This window comes from Pelophylax lessonae, assembly GCF_965119305.1.
Source record: "Pelophylax lessonae genome assembly, chromosome: 9".
Lineage (NCBI taxonomy): Eukaryota > Metazoa > Chordata > Amphibia > Anura > Ranidae > Pelophylax > Pelophylax lessonae.
Genome location: NC_138776.1, coordinates 568,565 through 592,857, shown reverse-complemented (window position 1 = coordinate 592,857; position 24,293 = coordinate 568,565). Strand labels below are relative to the sequence as shown.

At 50.1% G+C, this 24,293-nt stretch overlaps 1 protein-coding gene across 1 annotated transcript in view; it reads right to left on the bottom strand.

Annotated features, from left to right (window-relative positions):
* SCNN1A (sodium channel epithelial 1 subunit alpha) overlaps positions 1-24,293 on the bottom strand; it is a 185,626-nt gene that overhangs the window by 88,668 nt on the left and 72,665 nt on the right. Inside the window, exons 2-4 of the mRNA XM_082269159.1 lie at positions 19,108-19,416; positions 11,258-11,519; positions 3,410-3,600 (exon numbers count right to left, since the gene is read on the bottom strand). Of these exons, the coding sequence (XP_082125285.1) occupies positions 3,410-3,600; positions 11,258-11,519; positions 19,108-19,416 (762 nt within the window). The remainder of the gene's footprint in view (positions 1-3,409; positions 3,601-11,257; positions 11,520-19,107; positions 19,417-24,293) is intronic.

The following is a 24,293-nucleotide window of genomic DNA, read 5'->3' as shown; positions in this document are numbered from 1 at the left end:
ACTTTCCTAAAAGGTATCAATAAATAAACCGTAGACAAGATAAAAATAAAGATACTTCAAAAAAAGATACAAAGTGCTGTGTGCTCATTTGCTTAGATCAAAAAATGAATAAATAAATAAAGTGCTGTGTTTATAGTGTCCATATATATAGAAATCCAAAATCAGGTGTCATTCCCTTCGATATCATTAAATAAAACAAGGTGCTCTCATGCAGAGTATGGGTGTTGTGACTTGTTGCCTCCACCAGGTGTCACATCTAGGTGCTCTATATTCTCACCTCAATAAGGTGTATATTGCGCCTGTATACAAAGCTTAGTCTCCGAATATCATATAGGCTTTACTTATTCCGGTATCTTGCTCCTCCTTCAAGTGTTTCCTGTCCTGTCCTGTTTAGTATTTTGGGGTGCATACACTTTCCGTCCTTAATTCCATATCGTGGCCTCGGGCTCAGTAAAAACATAGGGCAATCATGGTGCAGTATGTCAAACAAGATATTTTATTAAAAACGTAGTTGCACTTACAATTTGTAGATCATTTGAATGCGGGTAAAATCTCAATACAGCGTGGGGAGCGTTATCGCTCCGATCTCTAACGTCACTTCCGGTAGTCTGGCGGCTCCTCCTACGCGTTACGTCACATCACGTGACTTCCTCAGGGAGTGGCCTTAATCTGACCATGAACCTTTATAATCCGGGCAATGGGCTGGGTAACATCAAGCCTTTGACTTCCAATTAGCACAGGCATCAATTCTCTGATCTTTCTCCGAGGCTTTCTTCACTCTCTGCCCAGCTCTCTGAGCCTTCTCCGAGGCTTTCTTCACTCTCTGCCCAACTCTTATAGCCTTCTCCATAGCTTTCTTCACTCTCTGCCCAACTCTGAGCCTTCCCTGTGGCTTTCTTCACTCTCTGCCCAACACTCTGAGGCTAACTCTCTGAGCCTTCTCCTTAGCTTTCTTCACTCTCTGCCCAATTCTCTGATCTTTCTCCGAGGCTTTCTTCACTCTCTGCCCAGCTCTCTGAGCCTTCTCCGAGGCTTTCTTCACTCTCTGCCCAGCTCTTATAGCCTTCTCCATAGCTTTCTTCACTCTCTGCCCAATTCTCTGATCTTTCTCCGAGGCTTTCTTCACTCTCTGCCCAACTCTCTGAGCCTTCCCTGTGGCTTTCTTCACTCTCTGCCCAATTCTCATAGCCTTCTCCATAGCTTTCTTCACTCTCTGCCCAACACTCTGAGGCTAACTCTCTGAGCCTTCTCCTTAGCTTTCTTCACTTTCTGCCCAATTCTCTGATCTTTCTCCGAGGCTTTCTTCACTCTCTGCCCAATTCTCTGAACCTTCTCCATAGCTTTCTTCACTCTCTGCCCAACTCTCTGAGCCTTCTCCTTAGCTTTCTTCACTCTCTGCCCAATTCTCTGATCTTTCTCCGAGGCTTTCTTCACTCTCTGCCCAACTCTTATAGCCTTCTCCATAGCTTTCTTCACTCTCTGCCCAACTCTCTGAGCCTTCCCTGTGGCTTTCTTCACTCTCTGCCCAAATCTCATAGCCTTCTCCATAGCTTTCTTCACTCTCTGCCCAATTCTCTGATCTTACTCCGAGGCTTTCTTCACTCTCTGCCCAACTCTCATTGCCTTCTCCATAGCTTTCTTCACTCTCTGCCCAACTCTCTGAGCCTTCTCCATAGCTTTCTTCACTCTCTGCCCAACTCTCTGAGGCCTTCTTCACTTTCTGCCCAGGCTGCTACATCCAAGTCCTGGTCAGTCAGTCAGTCCTAAAGGACAAATCTTCCAGTGGGGACACCCGTTACTGGGACAGTTGTCTAAGAAGGGGATTTGCTTTACTTTGGTCAGATTCCCTCCTTCCTTCCTGTTGTGTTTACTGGACAGGAAGTGAAGGGAAATCTCCCCAATGGGGGCATAGAATGCAACATAAAAAAAAGGATAGGTTTGTTTGTTTCTCATCTACACTGGCCAAAACAGGGCCAGGAGTAGGGGGGATACAAGAAGAAAACCTACCATGGGTGCAGTATTGTTATGTGGAGCGGGGGGAGGGGGGGGCACTGGGAACACAGAGCAGGGGCTGATGGTGTAAGGATTCTGCTCTCTCCTCCCTCCAACATGGGTGAAAGACAGCAAGCGGGGCACTGAGAAGACACCTCCTCCTCATCAGACGTGTGTGCCGGAGGGTGAGACTTCCTTTCTTTCCTTGTCATGTGACGAAAGAAGCGACTTTCATTCCTGGGTGCCACGCTGAGGAGGTCTGAACTGCAACTTCACCGAGGGTTGGGGGAGCAAATTAGCCCCAGAGTTCCCTTCTCCCTCTCATAGCCCCTCCACCTCCCCAGCTCCCCTCCCCCTTCATATTACCACCAAATTAGTCCTTCTCAGACTGACACCATCAATGCAGGGACATTCTTTCCTTCCAGTGACCCCCCCCCCCACACAGGGATATATTATCCTTCTAGTGACCCCCCCCCCCGACGCAGGGATATATTATCCTTCTAGTGACCCCCCCCAACGCAGGGACATATTTTCCTTCCAGTGACCCCCTCGACGCGGGGACATATTTTCCTTCCAGTGACCCCCCCCCCCCCGACACAGGGACATATCCTTCTAGTGACCCCCCCAACACAGGAACATATTTTCCTTCCAGTGTCCCCCCCCGATGCAGGGACATATTATCCTTCTAGTGACCCCCCCCCCTCCAACGCAGGGACATATTTTCCTTCCAGGGACCCCACCGAGGCCAGGGATATATTAACCTTCTAGTGACCCCCCCAACACAGGAACATATTTTCCTTCCAGTGACCCCCCCCCCGACGCAGGGACATATTATCCTTCTAGTGACCCCCCCTGACGCAGGGACATATTTTCCTTCCAGGGATCCCCCCCGACGCAGGGATATATTATCCTTCTAGTGACCCCCCAACGCGGGGACAGATTATCCTTCCAGTGACCCCACTGACGCGGGTACATATTTTCCTTCCAGTGACCCCCCCCCCCGACGCAGGGATAGATTATCCTTCCAGTGACCCCACTGACGCGGGGACAGATTTTCCTTCCAGTGACCCCCCCCTATACGGCCATTTTTCCCCTCACACTGAAGCGTTTCTTTCTACATGACAATTATTAGCCCCGCATTATAATGTGGGATAGAATTTCTATCACTGTCAGTTTCAGTGTGGTGTGCGGCTACTCTAATAACCCCACCCCTTACTCCGCATGGGCGGGGCTGAGTTTGGCACTGGCTGGCCTTGTTCTTGCTCTGGCTGATACACTTTATTAGTATATTTGTCAATGTTGGCGGCTTATATGGGGCGGCGGTCACACTGCCAGGGGGTGGAATGCGGTGAAGCTGCAACATTTGATTGGATCTGAAATCGCCATTGTCTAAGAATAATAATTCCGGCATACGCACCCCGTCTGCATGCAGTTTTCCTCATTAAATCGACAGGCAAAGATAAAATTCTCCAGCTGCTCCCCGGTGACATTTCCATCCTTGGGGACGCGGGCGAGGATATTTATATACTGGAAGCGATACCACTCCTGGACGGCGTCCACCCCCGAGCTGTACGTCTGGTAGAAGCAATCCCCTCCCGTTTTATTACACTGTGGGGAGAAAAAAAAGAGAATCAGACGGTGATAATCGTGACCCCTCACAGGCCACCCCTCTGAAAGGCAATCCACAGTGAAACACTTTTCAGAGGGTGACTGACAGGTGTTGAGAAGGTGATATGTTGCCTCCTCACTGCCAGTTTTAACCCTGTAAGTGGCGGGCCCATTGCACATGGTTGTAAGGTGGTTGCGGTATTCACTGAAATGGGTCATAGGGGGCACCGGAAACATGGGGAAGGGAATAGGGGTCACCGGAAACATGGGGAGGGCAATAGGGGTCACCGGAAACACGGGGAAGGCAATAGGGGGCACCGTAAACATGGGGAAGGGAATAGGGGGCACCGGAAACATGGGGAAGGGAATAGGGGTCACCGGAAACATGGGGAGGGCAATAGGGGTCACCGGAAACACGGGGAAGGCAATAGGGGGCACCGTAAACATGGGGAAGGGAATAGGGGGCACCGGAAACATGGGGAAGGGAATAGGGGGCACCGGAAACACGGGGAAGGGAATAGTGGGCACCGGAAACATGGGGAAGGGAATAGTGGGCACCGGAAACACGGGGAAGGGAATAGTGGGCACCGGAAACACGGGGAAGGGAATAGGGGGCACCGGAAACACAGGGAAGGGAATAGGGGGCACCAGAAACACGGGGAAGGGAATAGGGGGCACCAGAAACACGGGGAAGGGAATAGGGGGCACCGGAAACATGGGGAAGGGAATAGTGGGCACCAGAAACATGGGGAAGGGAATAGTGGGCACCGGAAACATGGGGAAGGGAATAGTGGGCAGCTTTGTTTGTTGCTCAAATCAGGGAGATTGCTGTGTTTTGCTTTCCATGGAAATAAAATGAAACGATTAGAAAACTTTGAAACTTTTTCATGTGTTTTGTCTCCAATGCAATTATTGAAAATGAAGAATACTGAACTAATCATAAATAAAATGAATTAAATTATAGAATGATAATCATAAATTAATAATAAAGAAAATAAATACAAATAAATAAATTAACCGTTGACTCCAATTCCTTCCCTTAATCCTAACCCCATCCCTAATATTAACCCCCTAAACCTAATCCCTAACCATGACCCCCAATCCTAACACTAATATTAACCCCTAATCGGCCCTGACACTTGTGGGGGGTTATTGTTGCTGGCCCTGACACTTGTGGGGGGTTATTGTTGCTGGCCCTAACACTTGTGGGGGGTTATTGTTGCTGGCCCTGACACTTGTGGGGGGTTATTGTTGCTGGCCCTGACACTTGTGGGGGGTTATTGTTGCTGGCCCTGACACTTGTGGGGGGTTATTGTTGCTGGCCCTGACACTTGTGGGGGGTTATTGTTGCTGGCCCTGACACTTGTGGGGGGGTTATTGTTGCTGGCCCTGACACTTGTGGGGGTTATTGCTGGGGGTTATCATTACGGTTGCTGACACATGCTAGGGGTTATTGTTGGGGGCTATTTCTGGCACTGATGCATGCTGGGGGTCATCATTGCTGGTACTGACACCAGTGCTAGGGGTCATAGGCATGCGCACGGGGTGTGCCCAAGCACACCCTAATAACCCCCGTGCCCTGCGGTCCTTCCTTGCAGGTTCTGCCATGGCCGCAGGCCCACCGCTGAGTCTGCTCTGCCCCTGGGCTAGCTCACTGCTCGGCTTGGCACCGCTCCGCTCCAAACCGAATCCGAGCCGGCGCTGCCCATTGTGGAGTGGTGGGGGAGACAGACGGAGAGGGACTGTCTGGGGGAGGGACTGCCTGTGCAGCGGCCGCCCAGCGCTGCCAGCGCGGGAGAGAACGAGCAAGCCGGCGCAGTCAGCAATGCTGCATCAGCATTCAGCAAGAAGGAGGGGCAGAGCCTGGAGTGTGGTGACGTCACGTGACGCTCTGTGGTGCTGGCAGCAGGAAAACGTTGCCTGGGGAGTCGGACAGGTGAAAAGAAAGGTGAGTAGAGTAGTAGTACTAGTGTGTAATGAAAACGGAAATGCTTTATTTAAGAATTTTACAATTTCACTATCATTTTGTTGAGAGGGCCAAGAACCAGGGAAGGCAAAATATAAGCAGGTTACATTTTATGGTCCCAACCTGCTATGGTAGATAATGCAGTGACACCCTTCCCCCCATCAATAGGCTCCTGTAAAAAAAAAAAAAAAAAAAAAAAAAAAAAAAAGAAGAACCCATCTACAAGCAGCCCTGTTTCGGGTCCCGCTGCATCCTACAACTGACCAGAAATAATTCCTCAGCACAAGCCGCCGCCTGTCGGGGCAGTTATTCTTCACCATGGATGTAGAGCAGCGTTCCCAAGGTTTTTGTGAGGGTTCGCTGCACTTTGCCATAGACGTCTATTATGTCCCATGGTTTGATGCCCTTTCAGTTTTTGTTTTCAGAAAACGCACCAAAACTGCGGGATTTAATAGAAGTCTACAGCAAAGTGCAACAAACCCACACGAAAACTGCAGGTACGCTGCACTGGATCCATGTAAACCATATGGCATCAGTGTGAATGCACCCTACTACGGGAGGGAAGACCAAAAGCAACTTTTATGGGTACAGAAAGGCTTTTGTTTTATTTAACCATGTCCTCTAGGCCCCTCCCACTGAAAACAGAAAATGATCACACCCACCATTCACCGCGGCTTTGGGGTGCACACCCTAATGCAATGTGCTGCGCACACCTATGCTAGGGGTTATTGTTGGGGGTTATTTCTGGCACTGATGCATGCCGGGGGTTATCATTGCTGGCACTGACACCAGTGCTAGGGGTTATTGCTGGGGGTTATTTCATGTGCTGCATTGTTCTACTTCATACCATCAAGGCAGAGGCTTAGCTAGAGGCTTCACTGTACACTACCAGCAATGTGAGGAGTATTGTTCCCTACATCTGACCCCGGCACTCTGTACACTACCAGCAATGTGAGGAGTATTGTTGCCTACATCTGACCCCGGCACTCTGTACACTGTGCTGTATATTACATTGTCTGGGCCAAAGTAATCCTGGTCTCAGCAGTTGCTGGTTGCGGAGTATTCCCATACTGGTGGCAGAGTATTCCCATACTGGTGGCAGAGTATTCCCATACTGGTGGCGGAGTATTCCCATACTGGTGGCGGAGTATTCCCATACTGGTGGCGGAGTATTCCCATACTGGTGGCGGAGTATTCCCATACTGGTGGCGGAGTATTCCCATACTGGTGGCGGAGTATTCCCATACTGGTGGCAGAGTATTCCCATACTGGTGGCAGAGTATTCCCATACTGGTGGCAGAGTATTCCCATACTGGTGGCAGAGTATTCCCATACTGGTGGCAGAGTATTCCCATACTGGTGGCAGAGTATTCCCATACTGGTGGCAGAGTATTCCCATACTGGTGGCAGAGTATTCCCATACTGGTGGCAGAGTATTCCCATACTGGTGGCAGAGTATTCCCATACTGGTAGCAGAGTATTCCCATACTGGTGGCAGAGTATTCCCATACTGGTGGCAGAGTATTCCCATACTGGTGGCAGAGTATTCCCATACTGGTGGCACAGTATTCCCATACTGGTGGCACAGTATTCCCACACTGGTGGCAGAGTATTCCCACACTGGTGGCGGAGTATTCCCATACTGGTGGCGGAGTATTCCCATACTGGTGGCAGAGTATTCCCATACTGGTGGCGGAGTATTCCCATACTGGTGGCAGAGTATTCCCATACTGGTAGCGGAGTATTCCCATACTGGTATAACAAAGTTCTCTCTTAGGGCAGGCTCAGATGAAGTGTCAGCTCTCCGTCTAGATGTTATATAATAGAATGCCTCTATTCTGACATCTCATATGTGAGCAGTCTATACCAGTCTGTGGTACACGCCATCGACCCGCTGTGGTCTTTAACCGCTTCCGGACCGCCCGCCGCAGTTATACTAATTGGGGTACAGCGTCGCACAACCGCGCAATTGTCCGTTAAAGTCACGCAGTGCCGAATCACAAAATATGGCCTGGTCATTGAGCAGGAAAATCCTCCGGGGCTGAAGTGGTTAAATACCTGTTTATCCGTCCCTCATAATAAGCAATGCAGATACTTTTATGTTGGGCCTCCCTCACTTTCTCAGGTCGGCCTCGGAGCCACATCTGAACGTTGGGTCCAAATAAATAAAGAATTGAAGGAAAAAATAGTTCCATTCTATACTTTCACACGGGGCGCCTCCGTGTCACGGGATCCACTCGCTCAGTGAGGAATCGCTCTACTGATCCCCGCAGGGCAGGCGCATGACAGGTCCATCTCCACTCCCTGCACACTCCCTGCACACTCCCTGCACACTCCCTGCACACTCCCTGCACACTCCCTGCACACTCCCTGCACACTCCCTCTGCAGTGTGGAGACGGACATAGTCCCGCTCTCCTCTATGGGGAAATCAGGTGAGAACGGACCGCCTGTCTGTTTTCATCCAATCCAATAGACAGATGGAAAATAGGACCACCATCCGCCTGAATTTTGCAGACAGAACCGGATCGGATAGGGGCAGATGTCAGAGGAGTGCAAGGTCCAATCAGGTCCACCTGAAAAACTGCCAGGCAGACCTGATTGGACAGCCCATGTGAAAGGGGAGTAATGTTGGGATCTTCTTCTCACTTCCTTTTGGTGGACCCCAGGTCCCTCATCCAACCCTCGGAGCCGGTCAAAGTAACTTGCCTTCACCTAAAGCCTCCAGACTATTCCTTGAATTGAATTAGGACTGACCGACTACTAAATGACTTCTTGTCAGGAATGTTCTCTTATTTCTGAAGGGTGTCAAAAACCGTGACCAGACCGTGACCTGACCTGACCTGACCTGACCTGACCTGACCGTGACCTGACCTGACCGTGACCTGACCTGACCGTGACCTGACCTGACCGTGACCTGACCTGACCGTGACCTGACCTGACCGTGACCTGACCTGACCTGACCATCCCCAGATTTCAGTTCTCAGTGTGAAAGCCATGAAGGTTGTGCCCGTTTATCGCTTTCACTTTCTGTCTGTGCCGGGGGGGGGGGGTGCTCCCATAGTAGAGCGTTGTATAGAAATGACTCAATACTCCCTTGCAAGTTGAGTAAACATCAGAACCGAACAAAAAGTAAAAAAGACAAATTGTAGGAGGCGACATGGAAAAGTTGAGCGCCTGACACCAGCAATTCCCTGCAACTGTGGGACACAACAGAAGTCCTGGGATCATGGACCTGTTCTCCCGTCTCACTCACCAACCACCTGGCTGTCTTCTCCCTGGAGATCTCCTGGAGGTGCTCCCTGGCTTCTGCTGTCCTCACTCTTGCTCACGTGCCTCTGGACAGGACTCCTCTGTGTGTCTGGAGAGGATCCCTCCAGTACCCGGGCCCCAAGCCTGAGGTCACCCCCCCCACCAGTCTAGGGGGGTTACCCTCAAGGGCCTATTCAGCACTCCATCTCCAGCTTCCGGCTGAACTCCACAATGTCCCTGCTGGCCTGACTGAGTATTTAAGAGGGGCTTATCCCCTTCCAGCCCATTTGCTGGGGATTGGCTGGGGCCCTCAATACTCCAGGCAGCTCCTCCTAACCTCCCTCCCATTCTTCCGGAAGCTTCTCCAAGGCTCCAGCAAGTAGGGGGAGCTAACAGAGGTGCTGCCCGATGAGTCACCCAGCCTCCCTGAGTCACTCACCCCTGTTTACACTTTGTAGCACACTAGAGGGAGCTACATATAGAATCACCTTTAGAGCCAGTTCACATTAGCGCAACTTGTCAGGCGACCTGTCAGCCTAACAAGTCGCGCTCCCTCGCGGTCCATTGACCGCTACAGGACCCGTTCTAATAGGAGCGTCACAAGTCACTCCGACTTAGAAAAAGGTTTCTGTACATCTTCAGGGCGACCTCGGAGCAACTTCCATAGACATTAATTTTATGAAATCCGTGCAAGTCGTACCGAAGTCGCGGTGCACGTGACTTCCCAGGTCGCCCCCTAAGTCGGATCCGACGTAGTGTGAACCGACACTTACAACTGTTTGTTTTTTTGTATACAAACTTTTATTGAAAAACAAATTATGGTGGTACAAAAGAAGTTAATTTTTCATTCCAAATGTTGGTATCACAAAGTGTATTAAAAAAAAAAAAAAAAAAGTTCTTCTTGAGGCTCCGTTCACATGTAGGCGTTTTGGGGCATTTTTGGGGAGTTTTTCTGCTCTAGGATCAGCTCTCAAAACGCCCAACAAGACAAATCCTATTCATTTCAATGGCCCCTGTTCACATCTGAGCGTTTTGACGCCGTGAGCAAAACGCCCAACGCTCAAAAAAGTACATGAGCTTCTTTTTGGGCAGATTACAGGCGTTTTCCATTGGTCTCTATTCAATCTAAAAACGCCTGCACAAAAAACGCCTGTAAAAACGCCCATAAAAACGCCTGAAAAAACGCCCATAAAAACGCCCATAAAAACGCTTGTAATAGCAACGCCAAGATGTGAATGTAGCCTAAGTATTCTCTTTTTCATCTTAGGCTCCGTTCACATGTCAGCGTATGGATCGCGGGCAGAACCGCCGCGGTTCCGCCCGCGATCCGGAGATTATTGCAAATCGCGGGACGCCTGTGCGTTGCCCATTGATTTGCAATAGCCCCCCAAATGCTGAGCGATGTTGCAGCGATTTCCGCCTGCCGAATCGCGGTTACATCGCGCAAAAAAAATTGCGGGACGCAATACGCTCCAAAGACGCTTTTGTACCTTTTTTGGGCGTCATGCGTCCCACGATTTTGTTTGCGCAAGGTTACCGCGAATCGGGAGGCGGAAATCGCTGCAACATCGCACAGCGTTTGGGGTGCCATTGCAAATCAACCAACGCACAGGCGTCCCGCGATTTGCAATGATTTCCGTTTTGCAATGATTTCCGTACTGGGCGTATGTGCCCAGTATGTGCCCAGTATGTACGTAGTATGTACGTAGTATGTATGTAGTATGTGCCTAGTATGAGCCTAGTATGTGCCTAGTAAGAGCCTAGTATGAGCCTAGTTATGAGCCCAGTATGTGCCCAGTATGTACGTAGTATGTATGTAGTATGTATGTAGTATGTGCCTAGTATGAGCCTAGTATGAGCCTAGTTATGAGCCCAGTATGTGCCCAGTATGTACGTAGTATGTATGTAGTATGTATGTAGTATGTGCCTAGTATGAGCCTAGTATGTACGTAGTATGTGCCCAGTATGAGCCTAGTATGTGCCCAGTATGTGCCCAGTATGTGCCCAGTATATACCTAGTATATGCCCAGTATGTGCCTAGGTGCCCCATGAGATCTCAGGCACTGCGGCCTCCTACTGCTGGTCTTAGAAGGTTTGCTGATGTCACTTCTGTGCTTCTCACTGTTCTCCTTGCTGGAGGCTTTGACATAAGAAAAGCAAAGCTCTGCCTCTACCAAGATGGCCGCCTCCACACAGAGAACAAGACATGTTAGGTAATGGGGAGAAGAGCAGCTGCAGGAAGACCACAGGCTATACTGGTGACCAGTTCCTGCTCCTTTCTTGACCACAGCTTGGAAAACACTGATCCTCCGGACATTATTTTATCATTCCAATCCAGTACAGAGCGTTCCTTACATCCCATTGGTGACATCCAATTATTGATGACGTCACACGACTCATTTAAATAAAGATTGACTTTTGATGTACACAAAGTTTCTTACCAGTTTGAAGCCGATGTTCCAGTCCTGGCGGTTGACCGGCATGGTGTCTCCATCAGAATCTAGACTTCGTAGCACCCTATGGGAACTTCCTTCAGCCAGGATCTTCTCCAGAGGGAATGGAAGCGGCTCCTTGGCTTGGCGTCTTCTCCTGTTAGTGGGGACTCGGCCTTGCACCCCGGTCACATTGTACTGATAGAGGCTGAATAGGAGCTGTTGGGTGTCTCGGTCCAGCTGATCCAAGTCATCCAGAATGGAATGATACCTGGAGGGTGAGATATCCAATCCAAATTAGACAAGTTGGTAGAAATGGACGTTCCACCACCAATCACAATTATAAGAATATAGAATTATAAGACGCCAAAAAAAAATGACAATTTTCATTCATAAAAATGCTAAATAAAACACAAAAGTCTTGTGAAGATTTTCTAGGTGCAATGTTTGCCCTGTGCCCCTCAGGGTTTTATATCAGAACCGAGTCCGGGGGAAGTATCGGAAAATCCAAGACATTACAGCCCTCCAGCTACTGCGGGACTACAGGTCCCATGAGGCACTGCAAAAGAGAGGGGTGTGTTGGGCGCTTGTGCCAGAGGGGTAGACACCAGTATGGAACAGCTAGGAGGTCAGCAGCTGTAACGGACAAGGCTTCACAAATGATGCTGTGCTTCAGGGCAGCTCTGGCAGGAAAACATTCGGAAAATCCCGCTGGCAACAGAAAAGGAAAAACCGGCGCCGCTGAATGTAGCAATAATTTTATTACATGACAAAAGGTAGTAACTCCCATTCTGATGTTCTCAAGTCCATGTTCCAAAGTGTAAGCGCTTCCTGACGTCTGATGAAGGAGCTGAGTGCGCATGCTCCGAAACGCGTTGCGTCACTTCCGGTTGGCTTGCAGTTCACAGCAGCTTCCGCTCTAACCAGCTCCTCTGTGGAGCTTCCTGCATCGTCATCTCCCGGCTGCGGGCCGGTCGGGACTTGGAAGACTGAACACAGGAAGTGCCTACACTTGGGAACATTAGAATGGGAGTTACTACCTTTGGTCATGTAATAAAATGATTGCTACATTCAGCGGCGCCGGTTTTTCCTCTCATGAGGCACTGCAAGGCTGACAGTTATCAGAGTCCAGGGAAGTATCGGAAAATCTAAGACCAGAATAGAAGATCCAAATCCAATTGAGTCGCCTTTTGTTTTTATGACAACCAATGAGAGAAGCTTCCCAGTTATAGAGAGATTTCCTCTCATTTTTTGATGTTTCTTCATGATAGGAAATTCACCTCAATGGAACACAGACAGCAAAAATTCCCAATCCATAATCCCCCCCCCCCCCCCAAGCAAAAATGTTTTGGCTTTACAGACATTTTAAAGCTTTAATACGCATTCATATACAGTTCTGTGCAAAAGTCTTAGGCAGGTGTGATGCTGTAAACGAAGAATTCTTCCAGACATCGAAGTGTTAATCAATTATTTTATATCAATTAACAAAATGTAAATTAAAACGAAGAGAAATCCAATCAATATTTGACCTCCAATCCTTCATCCCAGACAGACTATGATGGTGAGATCAGGGCTCTGTGGGGGCCAAACCATCCCTTCCAGGACTCCTTTACACTGAAGATAGTTCCTAATGACATTGAGTTGATGTTGGGGGGTGGGGTTGTCCTTCTACAGAATAAATGCAGGACAAAGGCCAATCACACGCCTCCAAGATAGAACAGCATGATGGAGAAGTATTTGCCTGTATTTCTCAGCATTGAGGACACCAATGATCCTGACCAGTGGCGGCTGGTGCTCAAAATTTTTTGGGGGGGGCGCAAACAGAAAAATGTAATAGGCATTGCTTTGCGGCAAAAAACGCTGTCAAAAATTGCGTGACTTTGAAGTCGCAAAAGTGTGAAAGGGGCCTTCAGTAATTAAGGTATAGTGTGCCCCTTTCAATGCAGTGACCAGCGTACATGCCCCCAATGCAGTGACCAGCATACATGCCCCCAATGTAGTGACCAGCATACATGCCCCCTTCAATGCAGTGACCAGCGTACATGCCCCCAATGCAGTGACCAGCCTACGTGCCCCCAATGTAGTGACCAGCCTACATGCCCCCAATGTAGTGACCAGCATACATGCCCCCAATGCAGTGACCAGCATACATGCCCCCAATGCAGTGACCAGCATACATGCCCCCAATGCAGTGACCAGCATACATGCCCCCAATGCAGTGACCAGCATACATGCCCCCAATGTAGTGACCAGCATACATGCCCCCAATGTAGTGATCAGCATACATGCCCCCAATGCAGTGACCAGCATACATCCAATGCAGAGTACATGCCCCCAATGTTGAGTACATGCCCCAATGCAGTGACCAGCATACATGCCCCCCAATGTAGTGACCAGCATACATGCTCCCAATGCAGTGAACAGCATACCATGCCCCCCAATGCAGTGACCAGCATACATGCCCCCAATGCAGTGACCAGCATACATGCCCCCAATGCAGTGACCAGCATACATGCCCCCAATGCAGAGTACATGCCCCAATGCAGAGATCAGCGTGCGTGCCCCAATGTAGTGACCAGCATACATGCCCCCAATGTAGTGACCAGCATACATGCCCCCAATGCAGTGACCAGCATACCATGCCCCCCAATGCAGTGACCAGCATACATGCCCCCAATGCAGTGACCAGCATACATGCCCCCAATGCAGTGACCAGCATACATGCCCCCAATGCAGTGACCAGCATACATGCCCCCAATGCAGAGTACATGCCCCAATGCAGAGATCAGCGTGCGTGCCCCAATGTAGTGACCAGCATACATGCCCCCAATGCAGTGACCAGCATACCATGCCCCCCAATGCAGTGACCAGCATACATGCCCCCAATGCAGTGACCAGCATACATGCCCCCAATGCAGTGACCAGCATACATGCCCCCAATGCAGTGACCAGCATACATGCCCCCAATGCAGTGACCAGCATACATGCCCCCAATGCAGTGACCAGCATACATCCAATGCAGAGTACATGCCCCAATGCAGAGATCAGCGTGCGTGCCCCCAATGTAGTGACCAGCATAAATGCCCCCAATGCAGTGACCAGCATACCATGCCCCCCAATGCAGTGACCAGCATTGTGACGGAAGTGTAGGTAAGACAGAACGCACATGGAGAGCAGGAGTGCCAACAAAGCCTTTTATTGAACGGTAGCGGGTAGGTTCACAAAGAAAGGGCCAAACAAAGGTGCCCAGGGTCAGACCCAACGTGGGTAGGACAGAGTTGCAGATAAACGGGTTAGTCCGTAACAGGGGGCTCTCAATAGAATGGGCAAAGTCCTGGCCAGCGAGGGATTGGGCCACACACAAATCAGGGAAAAAACAATGAGGTGACAAAGTTCAGGCAGAGTTCTGGTAGGCCCAGTGTTAATCCACTCACCAGCAGGCAGGTACAGGATAAATCCAAAATCCAGGTTGTAGGAAGGTTTGAAGAGGCCCGCAGGAACCAATAGGGGATTCTGTGTTCTCTGGCCGCAGCTCAGAGCCACACAGTCTTCCAAACAGCAGAGATGAACTACACACAGGAGAGACTCTCACTCAGCTAAATATATTAGGACTTGTGTCCCAGCAGGTGGGCCAGGCAACTCCCAGCCTGGCGTCCAGTTGCCCCAGCAACCAGCCCCGCCCCCCTCTTTTTGAGCCCACACAAGGAATGTGTTCATTGTCCACAGTGAGCATGAAGGCGGAGAAGCAGACATTCAGGCACCTTGCTGGGGAGGGGAGAGGGACAGCACAGTGGGGGGGGCAGGCAAAGGAGTGAGCAGCCAGGGGGGAGAAAAGAATCCCATGCTGGGGAAGATAGTAAAGTACTGGGGGTGCAGAAGAGAGGAAAAGAAGGGGGGGGAAGTAGGGTCCGTGACAACCCCTCCCCCTTTTATTTTACAAGTGCCGACAGGGGGACCTCGGCAGGTCTCCTTGGAGGCACTTGTGGTAATAGGCTCACCTACTGAAGGTCCTGCTGCCGGGTATGGTGGGACAAGGGGATAAACACTGTAGACTCCCTGAGGAGGATTGGGCGCCATGGTGGTCAGCCAGTCACTGGGAGGTTGGGGTAGAGGTCCTTCCGCTGGGGCCAACTCTGGGTAGTTGACTGGGCGACTGTGGCTGGCGGATGTGGTGCGACGGTTCTGAGGGCAGCTGGCCTGAAGATGCCCGGGCTGGTTGCACCCATAGCACCGGCGGTCCAGAAATGGCCCAGAAGTACGAGGTCGGTAGGAAGGGGCTGTGGATGGTGTTGGGGCGACAGGGCGCTGGAGGAGTGGCAGGGGGTTGCTGGGAAGTGGTCTGCCTGTGTTCTGGGCTTTGGGCGGCTCGACTACCAGTCTCTTCCAATGGGGTTTAATGGCAAGGGCCTCGTCTGCCAGTGCAGCAGCCCGCTCAAGGGTGCCAGGGTCCCTCTCCTTCACCCACTCCCGCACCTCTGCTGGGCATTTGGCAAAGAATTGTTCCTTTAGAAAGGCCTGGACAACTTGTTCAATAGTAAAGGCCTGCTCCCCCTCCAGCCAGCGTCTGCAGGCCTGCGAGATTTTGTGCGCATACATCTTGAAGGAAGGCTCAGAATGACAGGAGAGGTCCCGGAATTTGATCCGGTGGGTTTCTGAAGTTACCGCGTAGTGTTCTAGTATAGTCTGTTTGATCCTACTGTAATCTTGATTCCACTGTGTATTCATTGTCCGGTAGGCAGCAGCCGCACCCCCTTCCAGCAGGCCCACTAGGTGGCGTACCCAGTTTCCACGGGGCACCTCCAGCAGCTGACATAAGTGTTCGAAGTCCTGGAAGAACCCTTCCACATCCCCTGTAGCTTCACAAAATGGCTTGAAGTCTTTACGAGTCACCCTTGGCCGATCAGGCCCACCGACTCGTGGGCTGGGGAGAGGGTCATATCCCCTGAGGCCTCTCATGGTTTCTCGCTCATGAGCCCTTCGGATAGCCTCCCGTTTGTCATCCAAGGTGGCCCCGGGCCCCAGGATAGCCATCTCCTCTTCGTACCATGTGATCCAAGGGCTCCTGGGACTTGAGACGGTGGATGCACTCTGTTCATTCTCTGACGGCGGAGCATTCAAGCTTTCAGTTCTCTGAAGGCCGGCTTCCTCAATGGCGGTGACCAGCTCTTCTTTGGACAGGCCCCTGTAGGTAAGGCTTAACTCCTGAGCCTTTTCTTGCAAACTTGCCACAGTCCAATTTCTGTACTCCCCACCCCGGGTTAGGTCCAGTGTGAGGGGGCTGCTCTCCATCCTCTTCAGCGTTCTGATCCCACCGCTGCCACCAGTGTGACGGAAGTGTAGGTAAGACAGAACGCACATGGAGAGCAGGAGTGCCAACAAAGCCTTTTATTGAACGGTAGCGGGTAGGTTCACAAAGAAAGGGCCAAACAAAGGTGCCCAGGGTCAGACCCAACGTGGGTAGGACAGAGTTGCAGATAAACGGGTTAGTCCGTAACAGGGGCTCCCAATAGAATGGGCAAAGTCCTGGCCAGCGAGGGATTGGGCCACACACAAATCAGGGCAAACAATGAGGTGACAAAGTTCAGGCAGAGTTCTGGTAGGCCCAGTGTTAATCCACTCACCAGCAGGCAGGTACAGGATGAATCCAAAATCCAGGTTGTAGGAAGGGACAGGGTAAATCCAAAATCCAGGTTGTAGGAAGGTTTGAAGAGGCCCGCAGGAACCAATAGGGGATTCTGTGTTCTCTGGCCGCAGCTCAGAGCCACACAGTCTTCCAAACAGCAGAGATGAACTACACACAGGAGAGACTCTCACTCAGCTAAATATATTAGGACTTGTGTCCCAGCAGGTGGGCCAGGCAACTCCCAGCCTGGCGTCCAGTTGCCCCAGCAACCAGCCCCGCCCCCCTCTTTTTGAGCCCACACAAGGAATGTGTTCATTGTCCACAGTGAGCATGAAGGCGGAGAAGCAGACATTCAGGCACCTTGCTGGGGAGGGGAGAGGGACAGCACAGTGGGGGGGGCAGGCAAAGGAGTGAGCAGCCAGGGGGGAGAAAAGAATCCCATGCTGGGGAAGATAGTAAAGTACTGGGGGTGCAGAAGAGAGGAAAAGAAGGGGGGGGAAGTAGGGTCCGTGACAACCATACATGCCCCCAATGCAGTGACCAGCATACATGCCCCCAATGCAGTGACCAGCATACATGCCCCCAATGCAGTGACCAGCATACATGCCCCCAATGCAGAGTACATGCCCCCAATGCAGAGTACATGCCCCAATGCAGAGATCAGCGTGCGTGCCCCCAATGTAGTGACCAGCATACATGCCCCCAATGTAGTGACCAGCATACCATGCCCCCCAATGCAGTGACCAGCATACATGCCCCCAATGCAGTGACCAGCATACATCCAATGCAGAGTACATGCCCCCAATGCAGAGTACATGCCCCAATGCAGAGATCAGCGTGCGTGCCCCCAATGTAGTGACCAGCATACATGCCCCCAATGCAGTGACCAGCATACATCCAATGCAGAGTACATGCCCCCAATGCAGAGTACATGCCCCAATGCAGAGATCAGCGTGCGTGCCCCCAATGTAGTGACCAGCATACATGCCCCCCAATGCAGTGACCAGCATACATGCCCCCAATGCAGTGACCAGCATACATGCCCCCAATGCAGTGACCAGCATACCATGCCCCCCAATGCAGTGACCAGCATACATACCACCAATGCAGTGACCAGCATACATCCAATGCAGAGTACATGCCCCCAATGCAGAGTACATGCCCCAATGCAGAGATCAGCGTGCGTGCCCCCAATGTAGTGACCAGCATACATGCCCCTAATGTAGTGACCAGCATACATGCCCCCAATGCAGAGATCAGCGTGCGTGCCCCCTTGCCTACCTGGAGCAGCAGCGGCGGCGGGCGGCTCCACGAGTGCCTTCCAGCAGCAGCGGCGGGCGGCTTCTTCTGAGTCCCGACTCCCGGTGACCGGCGGCGCGTCTCCTTCCGCTCCCGCCTCCTCCTCGGCCAATGGCAAGGGGTTTGCCTTGCGGCCAATCAGGAAGCGCATATCGGACGCACTTCCTTATTGGCCAGGAGGAGGATCGGTGTGACAATATTGAATTTTCATTCGCTATTGTCACACAATGGGTGGGCTCAGGACGCACTGCTCTGCGCCCCGGGTCCACCCTTTGCATCGCCCTATTGGAGCCTCTGGCTCTAATCAGGTGATGCCAAAAAAAAAAAATCCCATTGAACTCCATGTGTCTGGCGCCCCTGCATGCAGATTAGGGGGCCGGACATTATATTTCCTTGGCTGATCATTGTGTCTACACTCCTCAGCGTTACCTGACCAATGGTGTCCCCAATGCAGAGATATACAGACATATACATATACCATATCATCAGGGAGGCGTGTGACTGGCTCCAAATTTATTCTGTGGCAGGTCAAACACCCCAAATGTCCAGCCAATGTCAATAAGAACTATCTTCAGTGTGAAGAAGAAGAATGAGTCCTGGAAGTAATGGCTTGGCCCCCACAGAGCCCTGATCTCCCCATCATGGAGTCTGTCTGGGATGAAGGATTGGAGGCGGCCGACATCCACAGAGGATCTGTGCTTCGTTCTCCAAGATGTACATAGAACAACCTACCTGCCGAGCTCCTTTCCACACTGTGTGCAAGTCTACCTAGAAGAAGACAAAGGGGGGGGGGGGAGGGGCATCCCAAATATTGTTTGGATTTTGATTTTTTTATTCTAGTTGCTCACTTTGCATTTTGTAAATTGATAAACAATTAAAATTTGTATTTTTGAAACCATTCTTAATGGAAAAGGGACAAGTCCATCCCCAGGCTCACCTGTAGGGGTTGAGGGTGCACACGGTCACAGCTGGGAACAGCAGTCGGTCGGAGTTGACGTTGATGTTAATGCTCACCGGGTAACTAAAATATTGTCCAAAGAGAAGTCCGAACTGCCAGTACATCAAACCGAAGGTGGCCAGGAACAGGACCAGCCAAAAGGCGGTCTTCATGCGGTTGTTCCGGGAACAGACCAGCCGGATGGCTCCATGAATGGTCGTATTATTACAGAAGAACTCAAAGAGTTCCCGATATGAAGAATAAAACTCGAAGAGACCTTCCTTCTCACTCTTCACTTCCTCCTCCATCCTGGGGACACAAAAACACAATTTATTTTATTAAAGACGTTTGAAGAAAGAACCAAAGATAATAAAACCTCAGTGACTGTCTGACCCTAATTTTTAGGTATCATTCTATAGCACCGTGCCAACAGAGGCAGGAAAATGGTGACGGGTTACATTTATGGTCCTACAAACTAAAGTGTCAGTAAACCCCCATCATAGAAAACCATGAATAAATGGGGTATTCCATGCTGTTCATACTCCATCACTATGACATTCCGCAAAATACCTGGTTGATCCTGCTGCTCTCTATCTCCCCCTTCTGTCCATGTGCTGTAGTGACAGCTCTGCACATGCTCAGTTCTCAGTGAGTTTCTATGCTGAGCATTTCCTCCCCATCACATCTGAGCAGCCCATGTGACTATAGAGTCACACATGTGGGCGTATACACAATGACAGGCCACTCCCTCCCTCCCTCCATGCCCACCAACCATCTAAACCCAATGGGGGCGGGGTATTACATGTAGATTGATGAAGGCTTCACCTCCCTCTTATTCTAAGACTTATTCTAAGGCTGGAGGGGGCGTGACACAGCATGTGACTGGCAGAAATCCGCCCACATCAGGTTATTGCCAAAAATAATGAAGATTTAACTTCATATACATATTTGTATGACAATTAATTGATAATAATGTATTTTAATACTTTTGTATTCCAAAGGCTGTTTTTTTTTTGAACATGTGACCAGCAGAAGAGGATTAGAAGCTCCTCCTACTTATGTTTCTCTGCAGACTGGCTGGGAGAGAGCCGGGTCATGTGACAGCTAGATATCCAATAGGAAAAAGGGACTTAGAGGTTTTTTAATTAAAATAATTCCATCATCCACATACAGAGATAGAAGGGAGAATGGATATTGGACAGAGTGTTTATATCACTTCTATGGGACTAAGGGGTCTGTGTATAGAGCAGTCACACCCTTATGGTGGTCATACTACTACTCTGTAATAGGTAATAGGACTTCTGGGGCAATAGGACTTCCGAGGCAATTGGACTCTTGAGGTAATAGAACTTCTCACACTTTTTCAGTGTAATTTGGCCACACACCCACTTTGCCCCCCCCCCCCAACATCCAATATCAGGAATACGGATGTTTGCGGGTTCCATGGTATGCTCTACTCACCAATCACAATTGGTTTTCATCAAGAAGGTGCCGAGGGTGGAAGGAGGTGGATCAGAAGTGCGACCGGTAACCCTAGATGCGATCTGAGACGGGGGTATTTGGGATCATAGGGCACAGTGAGAATGATCAAAATAATGCCAGCAGGTATGTGTCAGTGTCATCTGTACGGAATTGGGGCCATCTGCAGAGTGGAGGCCATCTCTGAGGAATAGGGGGTCACCTCTGGAGGAGTGGGGGGGGGGTCACCTCTGAGGAATAGGGGGTCACCTCTGAGGAGTGGGGGGTCACCTCTGAGGAATGGCAGTAATCTCTGAGGACTGGGGGGGGGGGTCACCTCTGAGGAGTGGGGGTCACCTCTGAGGAGTGGGGGTCACCTCTGAGGAGTGGGGGGCTCTCTCTATTGAGTGGGGGGCTCTATCTATTGAGTGGGGGTAATTTTGGAAGGTATAATCCCCCAAGATTCTATTACAATGATTGTAAAGAAAGAAATGAGATGTGAATAAAGCTCCCATCTTTCTGTGTCACCGAATATACAGACAGCGATTATTTCATGGTAGGTCAGTGCAGAGTTTCTTATCCAGAGTATATTAGGGTATATTGGGTGTATCGGGGGGTATCTGGGTATTTTGGGGTATATCGGGGTGTATCGCGGTATATTAGGGTATATCGGGGTATATTAGGGTATATTGGGGTATATCGAGGTATATCACGGTATATCGGGGTGTATCTGGGTAATTTGGGGTATATCGGGGTGTATCACGGTATATTAGGGTATATCGGGGTATATCGGGGAATATTGGGGAATATCGGGGTGTATCGAGGTATATCACGGTATATCGGGGTGTATCTGGGTATATCGAGGTGTATTGGGGTATATCTGGGTATATCGGGGTGTATCTGGGTGTATCTGGGTATATCGGGGTGTATCTGGGTGTATCTGGGTATATCGGGGTGTATCTGGGTATATAGGGGTGTATCTGGGTATATAGGGGTGTATCGGAGTGTATCTGGGTATATTGGGGAATATTAGGGTATATCGGGGTGTATCTGGGTATATCGGGGTGTATCTGGGTATATCGGGGTGTATCTGGGTATATCGGGGTGTATCGGAGTGTATCTGGGTATATCTGGGTATATCGGGGTGTATCTGGGTATATTGGGGTGTATCTGGGTATATCGGGGTGTATCTGGGTATATCGGGGTGTATCAGGGTATATCGGGGTGTATCCGGGTATATCGGGGTATATCTGGGTATATCGGGGTGTATCTGGGTATATCGGGGTGTATCGGGGAATATTAGGGTATATCGGGGTATATCAGGGTATATTGGGGTATATCGGGGTGTATCGAGGTATATCACGGTATATCGGGGTATATCGGGGTATATCGAGGTGTATTGGGGTATATATCGGGGTGTATCTGGGTATATCGAGGTGTATTGGGGTATATCGGGGTATATCTGGGTATATCAGGGTATATCGGGGTGTATCGGAGTGTATCTGGGTATATCTGGGTATATCGGGGTATATAGGGGTGTATCTGGGTATATAGGGGTGTATCTGGGTATATCGAGGTGTATTGGGGTATATCGTGGTATATCAGGGTATATCAGGGTATATCGGGGTGTATCGGAGTGTATCTGGGTATATCTGGGTATATCGGGGTATATAGGGGTGTATCTGGGTATATAGGGGTGTATCTGGGTATATCGGGGTATATCGGGGTATATCGGGGTGTATCGCGGTATATTAGGGTATATCGGGGTGTATCGGGGTATATTGGGGAATATTAGGGTATATCAGGGTGTATCTGGGTATATCGGGGTATATCTGGGTATATCGGGGTGTATCTGGGTATATCGGGGTGTATCTGGGTATATCGGGGTGTATCAGGGTATATTGGGGTGTATCGGGTGTATATCTGGGTATAATCGGGGTATATCCGGGTGTATCAGGGGTATATCGGGGTGCACTTTGGGTCGGTCAGGGTGCCATGCTTTATCTCATATTTCCATGTCATGTATTCCTATGGTGCAGTTTAGGACTTTAATGTTAAAGGGGGGAGGGGCAGGGGGTGCTGGGCCCCTCACACAGCTCTGGTACCCCTGGGATATCCCCCAGGCTAATAATCTGCCATTTACTACAAACAAAGTGGATTTCTATTCTTCGTTGCAATGGAGAAATATATTGAAATGGAAGTTGATGTGCGGAGTTCTCCTTTAATGACAATAAATCATCACAGGAGAACAGAAGAATTCCTGGCAGATGATTGGACGGATTATTGGGATATTTATAGAGATAATCGCCGCTAATGAGGGTTCAGCCGTAATTCAGCTTTCAGGTATTATGTGGGTGTGGCAGCACAGGAATTTTCTCCTTTTCCCAATCCCGGCTGTGGATGTTTTCCCTGCAATCTGTATACTGAATATCCGTCTCAGTCCAGGCGCCTCGTTCTAAAATGTAAAAACTATTCCATAAACTTTATATAACGCAGCAACATCCACACCGACAACACCCAACCAATCTTCCATAGCAAATACACTTTTCTACACCGGTACTGACCAGTATGCCCAGGTTTCTCTTCTCCCTCAATTTCTCTCCATCAGTCGGCTAATGTGACCCCAAGGCTGAGGGAGAACTGCAGAGGAGGGTCAAACAAGGTGACAGATATCCTCCTTGACACCAGTGATGGGGCACTATTCCTCCCACTGACACCAATGATGGGAAACAATTCCTCCCACTGACACCAATGATGGGACACTATTCTTCCCACTGACACCAATGATGGGGCACTATTCCTCCTACGGACACCAATGATGGGACACTATTCCTCCCACTGACACCAATGATGGGACACTATTCCTCCCACTGACACCAATGATGGGACACTATTCCTCCCACTGACACCAATGATGGGACACTATTCCTCCCACTGACACCAATGATGGGGCACTATTCCTCCCACTGACACCAATGATGGGGCACTATTCCTCCTACGGACACCAATGATGGGACACTATTCCTCCCACTGACACCAATGATGGGACACTATTCCTCCCACTGACACCAATGATGGGACACTATTCCTTCCACTGACACCAATGATGGGGCACTATTCCTCCCACTGACACCAATGATGGGGCACTATTCCTCCCACTGATACCAATGATGGGACACTATTCCTCCCACTGACACCAATGATGGGACACTATTCCTCCCACTGACACCAATGATGGGACACTATTCCTCCCACTGACACCAATGATGGGGCACTATTCCTCCCACTGACACCAATGATGGGGCACTATTCCTCCCACTGACACCAATGATGGGGCACTATTTCTCCCTCTGATACCAATGATGGGACACTATTCCTCCCACTGACACCAATGATGGGGCACTATTTTTTCCCACTGACACCAATGATGGGGCACTATTCCTCCTACGGACACCAATGATGGGGCACTATTCCCCCCACTGACACCAATGATGGGGCACTATTCCTCCTACGGACACCAATGATGGGGCACTATTCCTCCTACGGACACCAATGATGGGGCACTATTCCCCCCACTGACACCAATGATGGGACACTATTCCTCCTACGGACACAAATGATGGGGCACTATTCCTCCTACGGACACCAATGATGGGGCACTATTCCCCCCACTGACACCAATGATGGGGCACTATTCCTCCTACGGACACAAATGATGGGGCACTATT